The sequence below is a fragment of the Saimiri boliviensis genome, chromosome X (genome assembly GCF_048565385.1).
Source record: "Saimiri boliviensis isolate mSaiBol1 chromosome X, mSaiBol1.pri, whole genome shotgun sequence".
NCBI lineage: Eukaryota > Metazoa > Chordata > Mammalia > Primates > Cebidae > Saimiri > Saimiri boliviensis.
This window is the reverse complement of record NC_133470.1, coordinates 128253635-128275198: the sequence shown is the minus strand read 5'-3', so window position 1 is coordinate 128275198 and position 21564 is coordinate 128253635. Positions and strand designations below refer to the sequence as shown.

General features: G+C 36.5%; 1 protein-coding gene across 1 annotated transcript in view; it reads left to right on the top strand.

Moving 5' to 3' along the window:
* IL1RAPL2 (interleukin 1 receptor accessory protein like 2) overlaps positions 1-21564 on the top strand; it is a 1129803-nt gene that overhangs the window by 1094969 nt on the left and 13270 nt on the right. The window contains exons 8-10 of the mRNA XM_003935894.2: positions 1131-1276; positions 10421-10564; positions 16535-16705. Of these exons, the coding sequence (XP_003935943.1) occupies positions 1131-1276; positions 10421-10564; positions 16535-16705 (461 nt within the window). The remainder of the gene's footprint in view (positions 1-1130; positions 1277-10420; positions 10565-16534; positions 16706-21564) is intronic.

Below are 21564 nucleotides of genomic sequence, written 5' to 3'. Positions count from 1 at the left end.
ATCATGTTTCCAATTTTATTCTGAATGCCAGTAAATCATAGGGACATTCCCTGCATTTATAACCAGGCATCCGAAAAGAAGATGAGAATTACTTCTGCTTCTCCAATTTTCCATCTAAAATATTTCATGCTTAAAAAATATATGTATTTAAGAACTTACCCCAGAACTGAACTGAAGGATTGTCACCATGTAGACTCATGATTTGCTCTTTCTTTGGCCAAAGGCGGGGGAAACAAAAGAAACGTTGACAGGGTACCCACTTTCATCTCACCCAGAAGGTAGATGGTGGTTGTTGAGAATATAACTCTCCAAAGAAACAGGAGGTGCACTCTTTTGGAAATAATCCTAGTAATTCAGTCCCTCTGCAAATAACATCTGTTCCTGGCCGTACAAGGTCCTTTGCAACTTAAAAAAAAAAAAAAAAAAAAAAAAAAAAAAAAAAAAAAAAGCAAAGTTAGGAGAAAATGTTACAGAGGGCTTCTGTGATGGCAGAAAGCAGAGAGAAAGATGGAGAGCAGTGCCTGGAGAAATCAGGGTCATGGGTGTGTTAGCATTATTGAGGGGTTAGGGCTCAGAGCACATGACTGCATTGGACAAAAGCCAGAAAAAAAAGCATAGTTGACTTCTCATTGATGTAGGGGGATAGAAGGCCACTACAAATCTTTGGTTTACTTCTCCTAAGGCAACCACATTCAAGGTCCCCTTCTTTACTCCTTTATTTCACTATTATCAAAACTCTAACCTCTACCACAAAATCCACACTCCTACAGATATTTTCCCTTCATGCCACGATGCAAAAATCTAATTATTTTTCATGATCTTAGTTTAGAATGTGGAACCCAGTGTTTCCTCTTGTTCACCATACGAGCCATGTTGACTTTATTTATCAAAGACTAGTGGCATGTTAATATTTCTTTTTGCCAAGTGAATAATTCATTTCTTTTCCATCTGATCTTCATATCAAGAGCCACATTTGTGTTTTTTTGTTGAAGGTCCCGCCCAGGCATACACCCAGCCAGGATTCACCATGCCCATCATCAGAGACCTGTATGAGTTATGTAACCATCTTTGCATGGCTGCTTTCTTCCCAGATTAAGGCAGTTCAGCCAAGAATACTGTCTTTATTTCAGACTTCTCAAAGAGCATCTTGGAGAAAAAGAAGTTGAGTTGGCCCTCATCTTTGACTCAGTGGTGGAAGCTGATCTGGCAAATTATACCTGCCATGTTGAAAACCGAAATGGGCGGAAACATGCCAGTGTTCTACTGCGTAAAAAAGGTATTTATTTTAATAACTAAAACTATGGTTTGTTTAGCTATCAACAACTATTGAAGTTAGAGATATTTCCTGGCTTTATTTTACAATGTAATATTAATTTATATTAACCATTTTGTCTTTTTAATGAAAGATAGTTCTCTTACTGTTTATATTAGCATAAAATACCTATGATATTCAATACCATTAGGAAGTGGATAAATGAAATGAAGTATTGTTATATGTTAAATCCAGTGATATAAAGTATACCTTAGTGGTGTTAAAGTTTGATGTATATTTGACATTCAATATTTTCTCCATATTTTGCCTTCTTATAGCTAATATTGCTAAATGAAATGTAAGAGATTTTATTATTGGATGAGAAGCACAGTTGCTTTTTTATTCCCTGACTAAAAAATTTAAAAAGTATTAATAATCCCATATAATATTCTTACAATTATCATAAAAGTTATAAACTATATTTCATGATATGACCTCATATTAAAGGGTCTTTATCAAGTACATATATTTCTAAATATTTTGGCATTTATGGAGATCCCTTTCTTAAGTTGGTTCCAGACAGGTGGAAATTATATATAATGAACAAAGAAAATAACCTCTAAATTTACATGTAAAGAAGATAAAAACAGATACACGAACAATAGACAATATCAGCAGCTAGAGTAGCTTCTGAATTGGCTCTCACCTTGCTATGAATTTTGATTGCTGCAAAAGGCGAAATACTTTCTGTATAGGTACATCTGGCAAAGGTTTTGCAAATGTAGCAGAACAAATGTTCTCAATCAGTGTTCTTGTTGCCTAGGTTTTAGAGCAATAATAGAACAGATTCAATCAGCAAGGTCACTTAGTTGTACTTCCTGGCCAGGATGGAATTCATATTTTTCAGACAGCCCTAATGCTTGACAATGACCAGCAGCTCTTGAAGAAGCAGAAAGGAATCATTAGTCTGAAAACAATGCATTTATATCTCTAGCACCACTTCTTACTCCATTAGACTTGATTCTGTCTTAAAATAAAGGTGTATTTAAGTATAAAGGAATGTAATACAGAAAGTAAAGTCAGGGGACCCAGATTCAGGAGATCCTAGTTCAATAGGACTGACTTGTCTGTTTAGACTCCCTAAATCTTAGTTTTCTTATCTTTAAAGTCGGGTTAATAATATCTACCTTGCAGAGTCACTTTGCAGTTCAAATAATAATGATATACAATGGATGTGAAATATGCCATAAACAAACAGTCATTATTATTATACTAAACTCGGATAATTTATCCTAGGCACCACATGAAGGGCAAGTATTGATCATGCCCAAACACCTTGTGGCAAGGATCACTTTGTTCCTGTTCGTTTCAGTCTTATTTCAGGCTTAGAGATCCTCCAACCAGAGCCTGCTGCTATACCTCTGTATCCTCACAGATACCAACTTGAGCAGTGCTAGCTAGTAATAAGCACTTAGAACCCATTCTGGTCACATAAATGGCTAAAATTTTATTTTATTATTGAAGACATAGGTGCAGCCAGCACTATGATAGAAGCTGGGGAATAGAAAGCTGAATAAGATAGACATACCCATGTCTTCCTGGAGCTTATACTCTGGAGGAGTGAGAATGCAAAGAAAGGCAAACATTAAACATTTTTTACAATTCTGCAAAAGATATATAGTGTTATAATTAAAAACCTGCTATTAGGAAAAATAATGGGGGATGCCTTATCAATCAGCCCATGTGGACAGAAATAACCTCATTTGAGTTTTAAAATACATCAATTTCTCTTTAATAAGTAAAGCAACACAGAGCACTTCCTAAAAATTTCTAAAAATTTGACAGTACAAACCAAGACACACTATAATACTCTGCTATCTCCCATGGCTTCTACAAGGAAACCTGTCTAAATCAGGATAACTGACAATATTAATTCTTATCTTACAAGTATTTAAATAATGGAGTTCCCTAGGGTTCAGGGCCCCTCTTCTTACTCATTCAGTAGGTGATTTCATTCCGTCTCCATCTCATGGTTTTGCTTATCACTTATATGCTAACAACTCCCAAATTTATATCTAGCCTGGACTCCTCACTTGTATATTCAATTGTCTACTAAACAACTCTTCTTAGAGATCTGGTAGGCATATCAAATTTAGCTTGTCCCAAACAGGATTCCTAATTTCTCCTGCATATGCACCTGATCCTCCAATCCCTTTCTCCATCTGCATCACCATTCTTCTAGTTGTTCAGGCCAAAATCCTTGGAGTCATTCTTCATTTTTTATTTTCACTACTCACATCCTATATCTAGTCCACCAGCAAATCCCCTGGCTTAACTTTCAGAGCCTATTCAGACTCTAAACACGTTTCCCACCTTCACTACCCATTTCCTCTTCTGAGCCACCAGCACCAATTACCTGGATCATGGCAACAGCCTAACTGGTCTCCCTGTTTCTACCCTTTTCCTCTCACAGTCTATTCGTATCACAACACTAAAGAAGATTATTTAAAAACGTAAGTAAGTTCATGTCATTCCCCTGATCAGAACCCTCCATTCACAATTGCTTCCCTGTTACACTAAGAATGAAAGTCCAAATCCTTACCATGTCCTATAAGGCACTGCACAATCTGTTCTCACGTCTGATTTCATTTTCTACCAAAATCTTCCTCATACATTATACACACTAGCCTTCTTTCTGTTTCTCATGTTCACCAAACGCAGTCCTGCCTCAGGTCCTTTGTACTTGCTATTTCGTCTGTCTGGAACACCCTTGCCTCCAGCTGTCTCTATGACTCGCTCCTTCCCTTCATACAGATTTCTACTTAAATATTACCTTCTTGATAGGCCTCTCTTGGCCATCCTACATAAAATGATACTACCTTTCATTTTCTTTTTCTTCTAACTTGTCTCTACTTCTTTTCATTTTGTCTATTACTATTGGATATTATATTACATATTTATCTGCTTCCTGTTTTTCCCCCCACTAAAATATAGACTACATGAGAACAGAAATTTTTCTTGCCTTATTTACTGCTGTATGTCTAGTGCATAAAACATAATAAGTGCTCAAAGCTATTTTTTGGATGAAAATTCTGCTCACTGGGGGACAAGCACAATCAGGTGAGCAATGGATAACAGGGACTGATAAAAAGAAGATTTGATCTGTGATTTAGTCATGACTTAACGTATGCCCTGGATTACCTAAATGCATTTTTTTCTTTCCAGGTATTGTTTACTTTCCAGGGGTTGCAAACAAAGACCTCGGGTTCCAGGAAAATAGTGAATTTTTTTTTAGAAGAGGGCTGGATATTAGAAAAAAATCAAAACGCAGACAAGATAAAACATTCCTTGCTTTAAAGGGGCAACAACTACTTTGTTCTATAAGATTACTGCTGTTTTTGCTAGGATGTTAAGTCCAGGGATATGAGAGCTTCAGAGTTTTCAAGTGAAGCTAAAAGACTGAATATGAAACCTTTTAATTTTTAAATATTAGTATTCATTTTTTAAACATTGTGTGGTCAAATAAAACCAGTTTTTTGGCCCATAGTATACCAGTTTGTACTCTCTGTTCTATGTAGCAGTTAAATTATTTTATTGTGCTTGAAAAAAGTTTGCAGTTAGTCTTCCCTTACTTGGTCTCCTTAGGAGCTTCTGACAATATAGTGGAAGCCCAAGAAAGAGCAAGAATCCTTACAAACCTGTCTTTTTTTTTTTTAAAGTCAGAACAAGCTCTGACTTGTTTTGAGAAACTTCAGATATTTGCTTTGGAGTTGGACCTTTTAAGCTTTATCACATCATAGCCTGGCCTCATTAGCAGTAGTGTTCTCACTTGGAGTACTAGTATGGCTTGTTTTATGGAACAATAACTTCTTAATGAGCTGTAAGTCAAATACTTAAAATGCCTTAAGTGATCATTGTGGAGAAGAAACATGATGAATCCTTTCATTAAGTGAAAAGGACTTTTGTAAAATGAAAACTCACATCTAATATATCCAATTAACAGGGTCCAGCTTTGTAAAAAGCAAGATACCCTTTACCTATCCATCTTCTATCTGCACCTACCACTTCCTTATTCCCAGAACAATTTGCCAGTAAGTGCAACTAGCATTTCAGTAAGAAGTTAATCCTAAATTTTTTTTATTTGGTGAGCCAAGAATCTGAACTTAGATTCAAGAAATTCTGATAATTTATATTTCTGCTTCTCTGCACACACTTCCTTTCTCACAAAACAGAGGCATATCATGAAATTTCTCTTCATTCTCGGTGCTGCTGCTTCACTCTGTCCCACCACATCTGAATAGGAAACTTGCTCAGTCTGCTCAGCATGCTGAAACAAAACATCTTAGACTGGGTAATTTTTAAACATTATAAATTTATTGCTCATAATCCTAGGGGCTGGGATGTCCAAGATCAAGGCACCAGCAGATTCATGTCTGGTAGGGGCTTATTCCTCATTTTTGCCTGAGATACCATTAGAATGACCATTACCATTCATATTTCTACTAACATTCTGATCATAACCATCCATTTTAGGCAATCTCTAAGATAACTGAAGGATTCTCTACAGCTCTCTTCTTCCTAAGCCCACAGCAGATTTGTTCTTAAGGCTCTTTTCTTGGCAATATACCTCAAATCTCTTCTACCCTTTATCCATTACCCAGTTCCAAATGGGGTTCCACATCTTTAGGTATTTGTTACAGCAGCAGCCCACTTCTCAGTACAAATTTCTTTCTTAGTCCATTTAGGCTGCTGTAACAAGACCTTAGACTGGATACAAACAACAGAAATTGATTGTTCACAGCTCTGGAGGCTAGGAAGACCAAGATCAAGGTACCAACAGATTTGGTATCTGGTAAGGACCCATTTCGCATAGATGGCACTTTCATTATGTCCTCACATGGCAGTAGAGGCAAACAGGTTTCCTCAGGCCTTTCTTATAAGAGGCCCCATTCAGCCGGGTACGGTGGCTCACACCTAGAATCCCAGCACTTTGGGAGGCCATGGTGAGTGGATCACAAGGTCAAGAGATCGAGACCATCCTGGTCAACATGGTGAAACCCCGTCTCCACTAAAAAATACAAAAATTAGCTGGGCATGGTGGCACGTGCCTGTAGTCCCAGCTACTTGGGAGGCTGACGCAAGAGAATTGCTTGAACCCGGGAGGCGGAGGTTGCAGTGAGTGGAGGTTGCGGTGAGCCGAGATCACGCCATTGCATTCCAGCGTGGGTGACAAAAGCGAAACTCTGTCTCAAAAAAAAAAAAAAAAAAAAAAAAAAAAAAAAAAGGCCCCATTCATGAAAGTTCTGCCTTCATGACCTAATCACCTCTCACATGCTTCCTTTTTAAATACTTTCTTTTTAGAAACAGGGCAGGGTCTCACTCTGTTGCCTAGGCTAGAATGCAGTGGCTCAGACATAGCTCACTGCAGCTTCAAACTCCTGAGCCCAAGCAATTCTCCCGCCTCAGCCTCCAGAGTAGCTGGAACTACAAACACACACCACCATGCCCAACTAATTGTTTAAAATTTTTATAGAGATAGAGTTTCACTTTGTTGCCCAGGTTAGTCACAAACTTCTGTTTTCAAGTGACCCTCCTCCTCTGGCTTCCCCAACTGTTGGGGTTATAGGCTTGAGCCACTGTGCCTAGCCAGGTCCCCCACTTATATAATCACCTTGGGGGTTCGGTTACAACATATGCATTTTGAACAAACATTCAGACCATGACAGAATCCTCCAGGTGGGATCTCCTAACCTGCTTCCCAACTTATGAGTCAGAGGAGCAAGCTCAAACATTACATGCCTTCCTTCTCTCCAGTCCCTTGGCTTCAGCTGCTGCTTGTCCCATTCTATAATATCTGATCTTTGTGTTCACAGTGAAGAAATAAGTGGGTTCAAACTAAGAAGGTAAAAAGAACTGCACATGTACTTTGGATGTCTAGAAAAATTTACAAGCCCATAAATATTTGCTGTTCTTGCTGTAGCTATCTTTGTGAAGTATATCCAAGACACAGCCCAAATAAAATGACTTTCAGTTTATCAGTCAGTAAATGTCCCTAGAAGTATAGATCCTGCTGAGATTGAAAATTGCAATTGAAAATAGAAGACAAAAGAAAATCCAAGTGTCATTTGGGTGATGGCAATTCTGCCCTCTGATTATAGGATTGATGTTTCCCTTTTGATGTGACTGCCTGGGCCGAATCAAAGAATGCTGGTTGAGTCTCTGGGCTTAGGTCCACAGTTTTCAACTTAAACAGCCATTATTACATAATATCTTTCAAAGACATTTTTATAAAATGGACCCCAAAATCACAAGGGTACTTTTTTCACTATGGTTTTCTTCCATAAATTTACTGCTGAAAAAATACCTGCTACTTGAGAGCACAGATTGTTCCTGCTGCTGAAGTTTTCCATCTACCTAATAGCAACTTTACTCTGTAAATAACATAGAAATTACTGAAAAACTTCCCATCTCATGACTTTTTAAACATTCGAAAGCTCTTCTGACCAGAGAGAAAGAGAGAGACAGACAAAATCCAAAAAACTTCTAGCATAAAATGAACATCCTAAAGCAGAAAAAACCTTTTGATTCAAGTCAATTAATAGCCCAAGATGAAAGAGAAGTCAGTTTTCAGAGTAACAAAGAAAACTGTATTGCTCTATTTAAAATTGACTGTTAATTAAGAATGTGTAATTGATGGTATATGTAAAATTGTGGGAAAACAAGTAAAAATTGTGATTTGCAGCCCGCAGGGGACTCATAAGAAAGCCTGCTTTCGGCTTTATCCCAAACATAGGCAGAGGCAGAGGCAGAGGAAGATAGTAGTTGCTCAAGAGCCACATTTTATATAGAGGGCAGAAAGCATTGCTAATTGTGTGATGAATTTTTTTTTTACATGAAATTTTGTGGCTTATTTTTTTTAAAGACCACCTCTTGCAACAGTCACGACAGAGATTCCAATTTCCTAATCCTATTCATCGTGTGTCCCTTCACAAGGTTCCTTGTTGGCATATTTTGTCCTTCACAGCAGCCCCACTGTCTTGCTTTTTCTATCCTTCCCCCTCTCTCCTTACTCAAAAAGACTGACACTTATTTGTGTTTCTTACATTTCCGTTATATGACTCTGCTGATTGGCTGTTCTGTGTCTGGCCACCATAATCTCTTCTCTCACTCCACTTCCTTTCCAAGACTACATTCCCTCTCTCCTCACAAAACCAAAAACTTTTCTTCATATATTGGACTCCAGGGAGTCCCTCCTTCCTCCCTGGCTACAGCTACAGAATTCTGCAAGACCTTACCAATGAAGTGGCTGAGGGCTGCCAAGTTCTTTAATTCTTCCTGGTGAATTGCTGCTTTTCTTATTTCCTTCGAACTGAAAGGGCAGATAGAGCCAAAATTTACTATAGGACACATGTTGTCAAGAAGCACTGCCAACATTCTATAGAAGAACAGGTAGAAGGCTATCTGTTGTCACGTTCCAGGCTGCAGTATATAAGGCCGTGGTATAATAAAAACAGTCTTGAATGTGAAGTTAGGAGATCTGGGCCCAAGTCCCATTTGTGCCACTTCTTGGGTGTATGGCCCTCAATAAGTGACTTAAACTACTTAGTCTCAGATTCTTCATCTATAGGTTTGGACCAGTAATTCTTACCCCAAAGGATTATTTAGAGAATAGGTAATACATAGGTTGAAAATTTTATCTATAGCATATATTACTTGTATTTACTTATGTGTGTGTATATATATATATATATATATATATATATATACATATATTTTTTTTATAAAATATAAACTACTAAATGGATCTTAATTGTTATATTGAGCCTGGCTAATTTCTCTTAAGCAATAATCCTGTATAGAGGTAAGGGCCATTCCTAAAGAAAGGATGACAACCTGGCTTTCAAGAGTAACAGCCTGTCATGGTCAGCAATTTGTCAAAATCAAATTGATCCATCCAGGGAGACTGACTGATGCCAACTAAACTCACAAGGAACTGATGTACAAACTAGATTGTCTCTCTCTTTTCTAGTTTCCAGTTACATGGTAAGGATGTATTTTATTACATATTTATTACATGTATTTTATTACATGAATTAGTTATAAAATAGTCACTTGGTAATTATGGAATTACGTTAAAGGGAAGTTAGGTAATCTTGTAGGTAATTTTATTTAATTATGATGAGACCTATGATATCGCTATGGAAAATATGTCTCTGGTCTGGTATCTCCCAGCTTCAGTATTTTTCCTCTGGACATTGCTGAACTCACATTCTAAATTCTCATCTGACTTCCCATTTCTCTAAATTTTATGATACCATACCCTGTTTGGATGATACATTCTTTAGATTTATTAATACCACTAATTAAGCTACAGGTTAAGTCACTGTTCTCTGGGCCTGGGAGACATTTTGTCTTTATTATGTTTTAATTGTTCCAGTGCATAGAGTTCTAGGGATGCCCCACTGGACCAGCCTAAGTCTGCTATCAGGTAGCCTGGTGTTGGCTAAAGAGGCCAAGTGATTAGCCCCAATTTCTCATTCTGTTTTAGCTCCAATGGGCATATTATATCACATATATATTACAGTCATTTATTCAAATAAGTAGGGGAAATGGATAAGCTAATTTTCCCTGCTTACCTTATATTGGATTATGTTCTACTGGGGTTAAATGAAACAGTTAAATCCTGCAAACTTATTATGTTTTATTTGATTCTGAAAGTAATTTTATTATATTGTTCTCCTGCGAAGGAATAGGGCTTGTGGCCTGAGAAGTACTAGATGATAATCTTGCTAAACCAATAAGATAATTTAACAGAAATAAGAAAATATTGGCTTGGACTCAGAATAAAGTAGCTTTAATAGTTCTCTGAAATACATTTAGACCAGGAGCATATATGTGACAGCTTTGATGCATTCAAAACGAATTGAGAACAACTATTCCTTTTCGGATAGACTTACCACTTTTAGTAGTAAATTAGTTAAATTTTAAGGAGTTTATTTCACAAAAATTCGATGCATACAGATATATCAAGAGCAAAGCTACTGCATTAAGGAAGAATTTTCTGGAAAGAAAAACAGAATGGTAGCACATCTTATATACTTGAAATATGGGAAGATCCCAACTGTTGCCGATTTAATTACCTTTTCCTGTTTATTCTGTTCACTCCAGACTTAATCTACAAAATTGAGCTTGCAGGGGGCCTGGGAGCAATCCTCCTCCTCCTTGTACTGCTGGTGGTCATTTACAAATGCTATAACATCGAACTGATGCTCTTCTACAGGCAGCACTTTGGAGCTGATGAAACTAATGATGGTAAGCTGTCTCCTATTGTTCAAATTCCATTAAAAGGCATGCATTTGTGATTAAGAGAAAGTCCCTATTTTTAGGAAGTACAAACTTAAATAATTAGGGATAAAGAGCTATAGCAAGTTACTTATTTCTAAATAGTTTAGAAAAACTTACTAAGAAAAAGAGAAAAGAGGAGAATGTATTAACAATAGGTAAATCTGGGTAAATACTATATGTGTTTTCTGAAATAGTTTTATTTTTATAATATTCCTATACATTTGACCTTATTTCCAAACAAAAAGTTTAACAATGAGACATTAGTTGCTCAGGATGTAAAGCAATTACTGTCAAATCCCTCCCCCTTAATAAGAAGCAAATTAAGAATCAATTCCAATGTTTTTCAAAAAATGCAAATTTAAGTACAGATCAGTTTTAGCCATTGCTGCCAGCTAGAAAACAAGCACTCATGCAAGTAACACATTGAAAGCTATGGAGACACTCCTTTAAAGCTCAAAGTACATGTACCTACATATTTTGAATGCTTATAGCACCAGTCTCAAAGGTGACCTGAAAGAATAAAAATTCATAGTGTGGCTCATAACTTTCTTATATTTGCTATTTATGAATTTTGAAAATCTTATGAGTGAAATATCAATAAAGCAGTGTACTGAGCCTTGTTTCTTTGAACATTTAAAATGATTTAATTTTTTCAAGAGTACACACTGCCATGTTTCCTATCAAAATCAATAAGAAATCATGACATGTAGCTTCTTATACGTAAAGTTCTTATCCCAAAACTGCTGTAAGCCTTGGAAATATGTATAGAATGCCACAGATAATCCAAAAATTTTTAGAAAGAAGTCCAATTTGTAAAACATTACTTAAAAAGTCAGACTTAAAACTGAGTTTTCACTGTAACAAAATAAGTAAGGTTAGAGCATTTGTTTATTTTTTTGAGTTGGTGGTGTTACCTCAAAGGAGAGGAATTCACAATTTTGATTTTAATTTTATAGTGAGAGATGTAATGTCAAATTTTTGGTGAATCTGATTTTGGTCTTATTGTTACTATTATATAAATGATGATATGAGTGGGTTTTAACTGACTTTCATATTTTCATAGTAAATTAGAGAAATGATTTTTTTTTTTTTTTTTTTTTTTTTTTTTTTTTGAGACAGAGTCTCACTGTCACCCAGACTGGAGTGCTGGAGTGCAGTGGTGCAATCCTTGCTCACTGAAGCTGCGAACTCCTGTGTTCAAGCAGTCCTCTTGCCTCAGCTTCCTGAGTAGCCGAGATTACAGATGCATGCCACCATGCCTGACTAATTTGTTGTTGTTGTTATTATTATTATTATCCCTTGTAGAGACAGGCTCTCACCTTGTTACCTAGGCCTGTCTCAAACTCTTGCGTTCAACCAGTCCTCTGGCCTCAGCCTCCAAAATTGCTGCTATTATAGGCATTAGCCACTGCACCTGTTGAGAAATGCTTTTTGATGAGTACATATGTATGCTTATTTGCTCATTGTCAAATCTGCATATTTACTCAACAATTACAGCAGCCCATTTAAAAGTATTACAGACTCTTATTCAGACATATCTTAAAAATGAAAAATTAGGGTCTATTCCAATAATTATTATATATGCTGACAATATTTATGAAAATATGACCAGTTACCCTCAGTTCTACCTATATGCAAGAGTTAATATTGAAAAATCCTGACTTCTTATCTGTACACAGAAAAAACTCAACAGAATGTGTTATTGAGGAAAATGTCCCTGGTTCCCAGGTGCCAGCAAGTGGCTAAAGTATACAATTGTGAAGGTAAAAGATGCATTATCTATGTAAAAGAACATAAAAGGGGCCAGGCACAGTAGCTCAGAAAATCCCAGTAGTTTGGAAGACCTAAGCAGGAGGATTACTTGAGCCCAGGAATTCAAGACCAGCTTGTGCAATATAGGGAGACTCATCTCTACAAAAATTAGTTTAAAAAATATTAGCTGGGTATGGTGGTGCATGCTTGTGGTACCAGATACTCGTGGGGGTTAAGTCAAGAGTGTTGCTTGAACCCAGGAGTTCAAGGTTGCAGTGAGCTATGATCACACCACTGCCTTCCAGCCTGGGCAACAGAGTGAGAGCCTGTCTCTAAAATAAATAAATAAATAAAATGAAAATATGAAAGGGAAGCTTCTGTGATTTATATGTTTTGAGTCCTGATAACATGCAATTAGTTAATCTGTGAGATTATACAATTTATTATGTTAATCTACAATAATTAATTACTTTCATCACTGATACCCAATAACCTAGACTAACTGATCAGTTGTAGTACATATTTGTAAGATAAATTTTATGCTGATATAAGATTTTTCAGGAATTAAATACGCCACTTTGCATCTTTATCTACAATGTGGCTCCTGTGTTCAAAGGTGTCCAGTGATATACAGCATTTTGATTCCATAATTGTATATATTGATTCCAAATTCATTATTTGGGGGAAAATGCAATATGGCAGGAGGGTACTTCAAGTGCTTTCATTAGGAAGGGTGATTAAAATATTTTATATTCCTACATAAAACCTTGGGCTTAAGTATGTAACCTTTGCATTAACTTCAATGGAATACTAAAAAGTCAACATGTATGTAGTTAAAACTAATAAAAAAAAAATTAACCTCCTTTTAGAAACCTACAGTTACAGAACGCCAAATATTAGCCAGATAATCTATCAAATTTTTCATTTTTCCATTTAAATATTTTGACAAATCATAGACACAACTTAATTTTACACATATGCTTTTTCTTCATGTTCTCTTTGACAATATCTATAGCGGTATTTTCTAAAAGTTCTTATAAAAGTGCCTTATTTTGTATAAAATAAAATCCATCCCACAAATTTTAAGTTCTTAGCCACGTTTAAAATTTAATTCATTTCATTTCAACCCACCAAACAGTGATTGCTTCATTTATTCAACCTTTCAATTTTCAGTCATTAAATATCTAAGTGTCTACTAAGTGACATGATGCATTTACTTATATTCTTCATCTGGATCAATACAGTCACACACGCATGCACACACACGTACTATAGTAGGTAGTAGTTATATAATAAGATTACACATTCTTTGCTCTATAGAAACTAGGAGTTTAGCACTGTTTAGCACAGCTCCAGAACAAATGAGTTGTAAACATGAATGGCTTGTTGTAGGGAACAGGATTAAAATTAGATTTTAAAACAGAAAAGGACAGGTGTGATAATAGGAAAATTCTTCTACAAAATGTGTGGTTCTCTTCCTTATAACTTAAGGAACAGCATACTTATGGTAACCACTGGGCCAGCCCTCTTCCTTACACTTTTCTATGTGCATTGTGCTCTATTTTTTGGTTCCTCGATGAGCTTAGTCAGCATTATTTAGCACAGAGGAAGGCTTATTAGCCTTGCCTAGAAAAGGGGTGCTGCTGAACAGCCTTTCGGTTTAGGGCCTAGCTGTTAACCTTATTTGCATCATGCTGTTGATTTTGCTTTATCTATCTTGTGCCTCTTTGTGAGCAACAGCTGCAGCTATTCATGAGGTTTTCTTGGCTGTCTACATAAGGCTGAAGTGCATTATTTAAACCGTAGCATCTGTGTCACTGCTGGCTCACTAGCTGGCATCCTAGAGCTTCCAGGACATCTAACATGGTGGTTTTGAGAGCTTTCTTCCTGCTCTGGCCAGCCACTATAAGCTCTTTACCTTTAGTTTATCTTAAAGGAACATGAATGAAACCAGAAGCATCAATTTTTCCAATGAATGGTGTGCTTCTAGAATGCGCGGTAAAATTTATAATCCAGATATGTTGGGTGTTAACACATATCAAAGATATCCATGCTCTTTGTCACAACTTGATTTGAAAAATGTAAATATAGAAGTACTTTCTAGGGGTGTTTGTAGCATTGAACTGCAATATCAGAATATAGGTGGAGCCAGTAAGGACAGAACCAAGAATATGTGAGTTTAGCATGTTTGGAAGACAAATAACCGTAGCCAGTATAAGCAGTAGGACAGGAGTCTAGAAGGTCTGGTCACATGGGTAAAAAAGTCAAGTAGCCATTGCAGATGCTCAACAAATAATTGTTGAATGAATTAATAAGTGGTTGAATTTAGGGAGGTTTGTGAGATAGGAAAGTTATCAAAGTCAGAGAGAGCAATAGGAGTCTAGCCTGACACTATGGAGTTTGAGGCAGCAACACTATCAAGAACAATGAAACATATTCTGGTCATATGAATGGAGCTATTTGTCCTTTGGCCTATTTTATTCTTCCAGCTGTGTATCATCGGCAGCTCTGAGTCCCAGGTGAGTAATTATAGCTGGAGAAAGTCAAGGGCCTGCAGGTGCATCCTGCACTTGATTGTAACAGGGGCAGAGGTGCTAGGATTACCAGGAGGTTCTTGCATTAGCATTGCTTATGAACATTCTCACTTCCAAGCAGAGTTTTATGCACAACAGTGGAATGAGCCCAATATGTAAGCCAAATGATCTCCTCAACTATTCAGGGCAATCCTTCATGTGCATCTGCTTCTAGGCAATCAAGTAACTCAACCAAGGTTTATGGAAGCCTTTTGTAGCCAGAAAAGATGCTAGAGTATTACTTCTTTCCCCTTATTTCAGGCACCATCTTAATATAAATAACCAGAATTCCTTTTGTTTGGGGGTGGTGAAGGCTCGAATCTTACCAGAATGACAGCAACAGGATCCTACTTCAGAGGTAGTCAAGAGGTCTCATCTACTCCTAAAAGAGGGTATCTACAGCTTATCAGATGTCTGTAATTTATTCCTCCTTCAACAGGTAGAATGCAATCATAGTGTGAGTGACGGTGGAAGTGAGTGGCTGCTTCTACCTTTTGGTCAGGTTTTAGATATATTCAAATTAGGTATGTTTTAATAGAAAATATTGATGTGCTTTAGAATCCTGAAATCCTGAAATCCTTACCAGTCTTTCAGAGTTATTATTTGCAAGTATCTGAGTTTACTAATAGTTTCACATGAGTCTGTGCTCACTACATCAACTTTTTTTTAAAAAAAAAGTAAGGGGATTTTGAAAATCTCACTATAACTTTTTCAAAATGGATGTGGCCCATCTAAAAGTTTTCTTCAGAAACTAATACCTCAAGTAGCTGTGTTCTTTAACTTTTTTTCAGAAAAAAGTATGCGTACATGCACCTTTTCTCTCTGGAGAGACTGGCTCTGAGCCAAAACAGCAAAAGTGGAAAAAATACACTTTCAAAGCACAGTTAACTCCCTGACTAAATATGTGAAGGGAAAATCTAATTTGGCAATACTGGAAGTATGTATATTTTGAAACAAAGGCTTCTTTTGGAAGCATGTGTCATATTAGTTGGCCATGAACTGAACAAGAATAACAGGCAATGCACTTGTTAAAACCCAGCTGCTGTCTCTAATATTTGGTAATGAACTGCTTTTTGTATATGAAGATGACGACACTAACCAACTGGAACTATGGCATGTGCTGTGAACAGTGTCTCCAGGAGCAAGGCTGGATTATTTCAATCTTCCACACTCTAGGACCCAGCCCCTGTTGTATCTTTTGTACATATTTGTGCAAACAAGGTATAGTATAGTCTGTGGCCAAGTAACAGAGCCAAGCCAAATGGAAAATAAACGGGTTAAATCCATGACTTTGGTCTATTTAGTCCTGCATTCAAACACACTGAGCTAATCATTCACATATCGTTGAGTATCACAAATGCATATAGTTTCTGAAAGTCACAAATAATAATTGTATCTTTTACTCTGTTCTGACTATAGGTGGCCCATTGCATAAGTTTCAGTTCATATCATATGACTAGGTTATTTTGAGAGACTGGATTTCCTATAACATGACATGTGACTTATTTTTTCCGATTAATAAAAACGGTCACTAATTATTGTGCTACTCCTGCCTCTTAGTACTTAAAGAGAATCTGCCAAAAGAACCCTTTTATTGTTCTTTATATTTAAGACAACAAGGAATATGATGCCTATCTCTCTTACACAAAAGTGGACCAAGATACTTTAGACTGTGACAATCCTGAAGAAGAGCAGTTTGCTCTTGAAGTACTGCCAGATGTCCTGGAAAAACACTATGGATATAAACTCTTCATCCCAGAAAGAGACCTGATTCCAAGTGGAAGTAAGTACTTTCAAATTTTGTATTTAAAATGTTCTATTACTTTTAGGATGTTATGTGAAGGCTTCAAACATCAGAGCCAAGTATTTAGACAATTGTTTCTCATAGAGTTTCTTAAATCCAAATTTTCCCCACATGCCTATGTTCTGACATTTTAGCATCTGAATATTTTTAAAGACATTCTCACTAATATTTTGGGTATGATTTCTAAATTGTGCCATAATGGTCATTTTTATTATATTGCTTTAGTGTCCTGAAAAGCATTCTGATCTTTTAAAAAAAAAAATCTGTCAACATCAAAGGTTTTTCAGTATGTTTCAGTTCCAAAGCTAGTCTTCTCTCACTGAGCTTCTACTTATACCTACAATTATGGTCACTAATAACTTTGAATCGGTGCCTTTCAACCTTGTTATTCCTTACGCCTTGTCACTTATTTCCAGATTTATGGAAAAATATATTTAAAAAGGTTTATAAGGCCATTGGGTACAGCACTCTCACTGTGTATTTAAATTATTTTCAAGACACTTGAATGCTAGGCTTGAATGCTATTTTTAAGTTATGCTATACATTGAAAGCTATATTGAGGCTTTCAGAATAAATTCAGTTTCAAGTCAAAATATGTACTTTTTTTTACCATTAACGTTCAGAGTGCATACACATACACATAAAGGTTAAGAACACAGAGAAATCTAAGATATGGTCCCTGCCCTCGAAGAGCTTAAAATGTCATTGAGGAAAATATAAGTGCTAGAATTCATTTGCATATAAGTATTAATATACTTGAGAGGTGAAGATTGAACTGGTATCTACAAATCAGAACATCTTAATTTCAACATGTGATAATAACAGAATTAAAAGCTTGTATTTACAGTGTCAGAAAGGTATTTTCCTTAACAAGGTGAATGTGAAAGATAAAAAAAAGTACTTGAGAGGCTGGGCACGGTGGCTCATGCCTGTAATCCCAGCACTTTGGGAGGCTGAGGCGGGTGGATCACGAGGTTAAGAGATCGAGACCATCCTGGTGAACATGGTGAAACCCCGTCTCTACTAAAAATACAAAAAAATAGCTGGGCATGGTGGCACGTGCCTGTAATCCCAGCCCCAGGAGGCTCAGGCAGGAGAATTGCCTGAATCCAGGAGGCGGAGGTTGCAGTGAGCCGAGATTGCACCACCGCACTCCAGCCTGGGTAACAAGGGAGAAATGCCATCTCAAAAAAAAAAAAAAAAAAGTACTTGAGAATATATAAAATAAATTCACATACATTACTTCATCTCATGTCTACAGTAACCCTGTGTTGCAAGAGAGCAGGTACTTACATCCTCATGCTGAAGAAGCAAAACCCCAAAATCCTCCAAGATCAAACAGTTGGTAAATGGTAGAGCTGGCAGTGGAATCTAGATTCATTTGACTTTGGTTCTCACTCTGCTAGATCATGCTGCTCCTCAATAACATATATTCAGATTATCAGCCATCTACAATGGTCACTAAGCTGAGAGGAGACAAATGGAAATAAATGGGTTTTGATTGTTCATTTCTTATCTTAGGGTTTATGTATGTCTGTGTATATTGATGTGTGCATGTCAGTATGCACAATTAGATGTGCATGGAAAGGAACAAATAAGGCTATATTTACTGATTTATTTTTTCCTGCTTCACAAATGTAATAATTCACCAAGCTTCTTATTATGGTTCTTCATTCTTTTCTTTCTGCACTTTTCCCCATCTTCATGACTTGAAATACCATTCTATATTTATTGTTTCTCCAAGGAACATCCTGATACCCCATTTTCATGAGTTGAAATACTATTCGACATTTGTGGTTTCTCCACGGAACATCCTGATACCTCAGAGTCGTTTTTCATTCTTTTGTGTCTTTCTCTCAAATCCAGAGTCCCTTGCATTTTTTTTTCAATCTCATTTCTTCCATTCTAATATAGGCCCTAATTACCTAGCTCCTTCAATGTTAATTATCCTTCTACTTTCCTAATCTTTTCTCCCATCCATCCAGCTCCACTACTATCATGTACACCTCCTTGGTCATGTCACTTCTGTGTTCAACAAATGAATCATTCACTATTTACTACAGGATAAAATTTATAACCCTTAGCTAAACACTTCTACAATCTTTTGCCAGCCCAGATTTATCTCCTAAACTTGTCTCCTACCACTTCCTCTACTCATACTTTCCACTGTAGCCTAACTGTGCCTTTGGTATACATTTTGTATTTCAAAATATTTTATCAGCTTTTTGTCTATTTATGTCTTTTCTGGTAATCAAGATTATAAACTCCATGAGGACAGGGACTATATCTCATTTGTTTTTGTATCCCTATAATCATCTAGCAGAAGACTTCAGCTCATTACATGCTTCATAGATGTTTACTGATTTTGTTTGAATAGTGTTACTGTTCAAGATCTTTTGTAAAAAAATCTGTAAAGAAAGAGAAAGTAATAAGATGGAAATAAATAACTGCTTAAATTTTTGTATGACAGTGTCTGAAAGGCATTTTCCTTAACAAGGTGAATGTGAAAGCTAAAAAAAGATTCCCATTGAAAAAAATTGTGGTTAATTTATAAAAATAATATTGGTCCTTAAAATGAGCTAATAAGCATGTTGCTTTTATTTTTCAGATATTAGAAGGAATACCTACAAGAGACTGATCAATCATTGATGAAAAATTAAAAACACTCCTCTACTATTTTTAGCCTCATTCAGTAGAATATTTTGATGTTTTTTGCTGAGACCATCTTGTTAAATGTAAAATTCAGCAAAAAATCCATTTTTAGAGTGGTAGTATTCTAAATTGTATTAAGGTAATATCACCAGAATTGCATCTATATTATATTAAGTCATCTTCAGTAGGACTGTGATGCCATCCTTTCTGTTATCTTGCATTTCATAATTGTTAGCCCAACATTAGACAGTACTTGTCAACTCCAACAAGTAATTGAAAAATGTCAGTCTTCATGTCTGAACATTTCAACATTTATTATCTTTGTTCTAAACTGGAAAACATTTCACACATTAGAAAGGGAAGTGGATACAACACAGAGTACAGGTAATCCACTTTATCTGAGACTCAGTAGGTGACACTTGCATATTGTGTCATAAAGCAGATACTGTGTATGGGAGAGAGTGAGACCCAGAGAGCATGGGGATAAGAAAGACACATTCCAAAGCTGTGTGCTTTTTGAGCTCCATTTTTATGACTTGACAGATCAATCAAATTAATCCACTGTATTAATTTAGGCAAACAGGTGGTAGAATATTTTACACCAAATTTAGTCAACTGGTTGTTTGGCTGAAATGAAATCAATTAGTTCTTTTGTTGCATGATAAACTGTCTGAAAGTCCTCCTTGCTATGGGGTATGAAGCTTGCACAAACCATAAAATTGCATAAAGGACTGTAACAGAGTATGCAAGAGATGATAGAAGGTAGTTACCTAGTTTACCCTGGTACTTAAAAGAATTCCAACATACTGCCCAAAGTAATTTACACATTCAACACTATCCTCATCAAGCTACCAATGACCTTCTTCACAGAACTGGAAAAAAAAAAAAAAAAAAAAACACCTTAAACTTCATATGGAACCAAAAGAGAGCCCACATAGCCAAGTCAATTCTAAGCAAAAAGAAAGTGGGAGGCATCACACTACCGGACTTAAACTATACAAGGCCACAATAATCAAAACAGCATGGTACTGGTACCAAAACAGAGATATATAGACCAATGGAACAGAAGAGAGGCCTCAGAGGGAACACAACATATCTACAACCATCCGATCTTTGACAAACCTGACAAAAACAAGCAATGGGGAAAGGGTTCCCTGTTTAATAAATGGTGTTGGGAAAACTGGCTAGCCATGTGCAGAAAGCAGAAACTGGATTCCTTCCTGATACCTTACACTACAATTAACTCCAGATGGATTAAAGACTTAAACATAAGACCTAACACCATAAAAAACCCTAGAAGAAAATCTAGGCAGAACTATTCAGGACATAGGCATAGGCAAGGACTTCATGACCGAAACACCAAAAGCATTGGCAACAAAAGCCAAAATAGACACATGGGACCTAATCAAACTCCACAGCTTCTGCCTGGCAAAAGAAACAGTCAGTAGAGTGAATCAGCAACCAACAGAATGGGAAAAAAAATTTGCAGTCTACCCATCTGACAAAGGGCTGATATCCAGAATTTACAAAGAACTAAAACAGATTTATAAGGAAAAAACAAGCCCATTCAAAAGTGGGCAAAGCATATGAACATACACTTTACAAAAGAAGACATACAGGAGGCCAACAAACATATGAAAAGATGCTCATCATCACTGGTCATTAGAGAAATGCAAATCAAAACTACATTGAGATACCATCTCACATCAGTTAGAATGGCAATCATTAAAAAATCCAGAGACAACAGATGCTGGAGAGGATGTGGAGAAATAGGAACACTTTTACACTGTTGATGGGAGTGTCAATTAGTTCAACCATTGTGGAAGATAGTGTGATGATTCCTTAAGGACCTAGAAATAGAAATTCCATTTGACCCAGCAATCCCATTAATGGGTATATATCCAAAGGATTATAAATCGTTCTACTATAGGGACACATGCACACAAATGTTCATTGCAGCACTGTTTACAATAGTAAAGACCTGGAACCAAACCAAATACCCATCAATGATAGACTGGATAGGGAAAATGTGGCACATATACACCATGGAATATTATGCAGCCATCAAAAACGTTGAGTTCACGTCCTTTGTAGGGACATGGATGAACCTGAAAACCATCATTCTCAGCAAACTGACGCAAGAACAGAAAATCAAACACCACATGTTCTCACTCATAGGCAGGTGT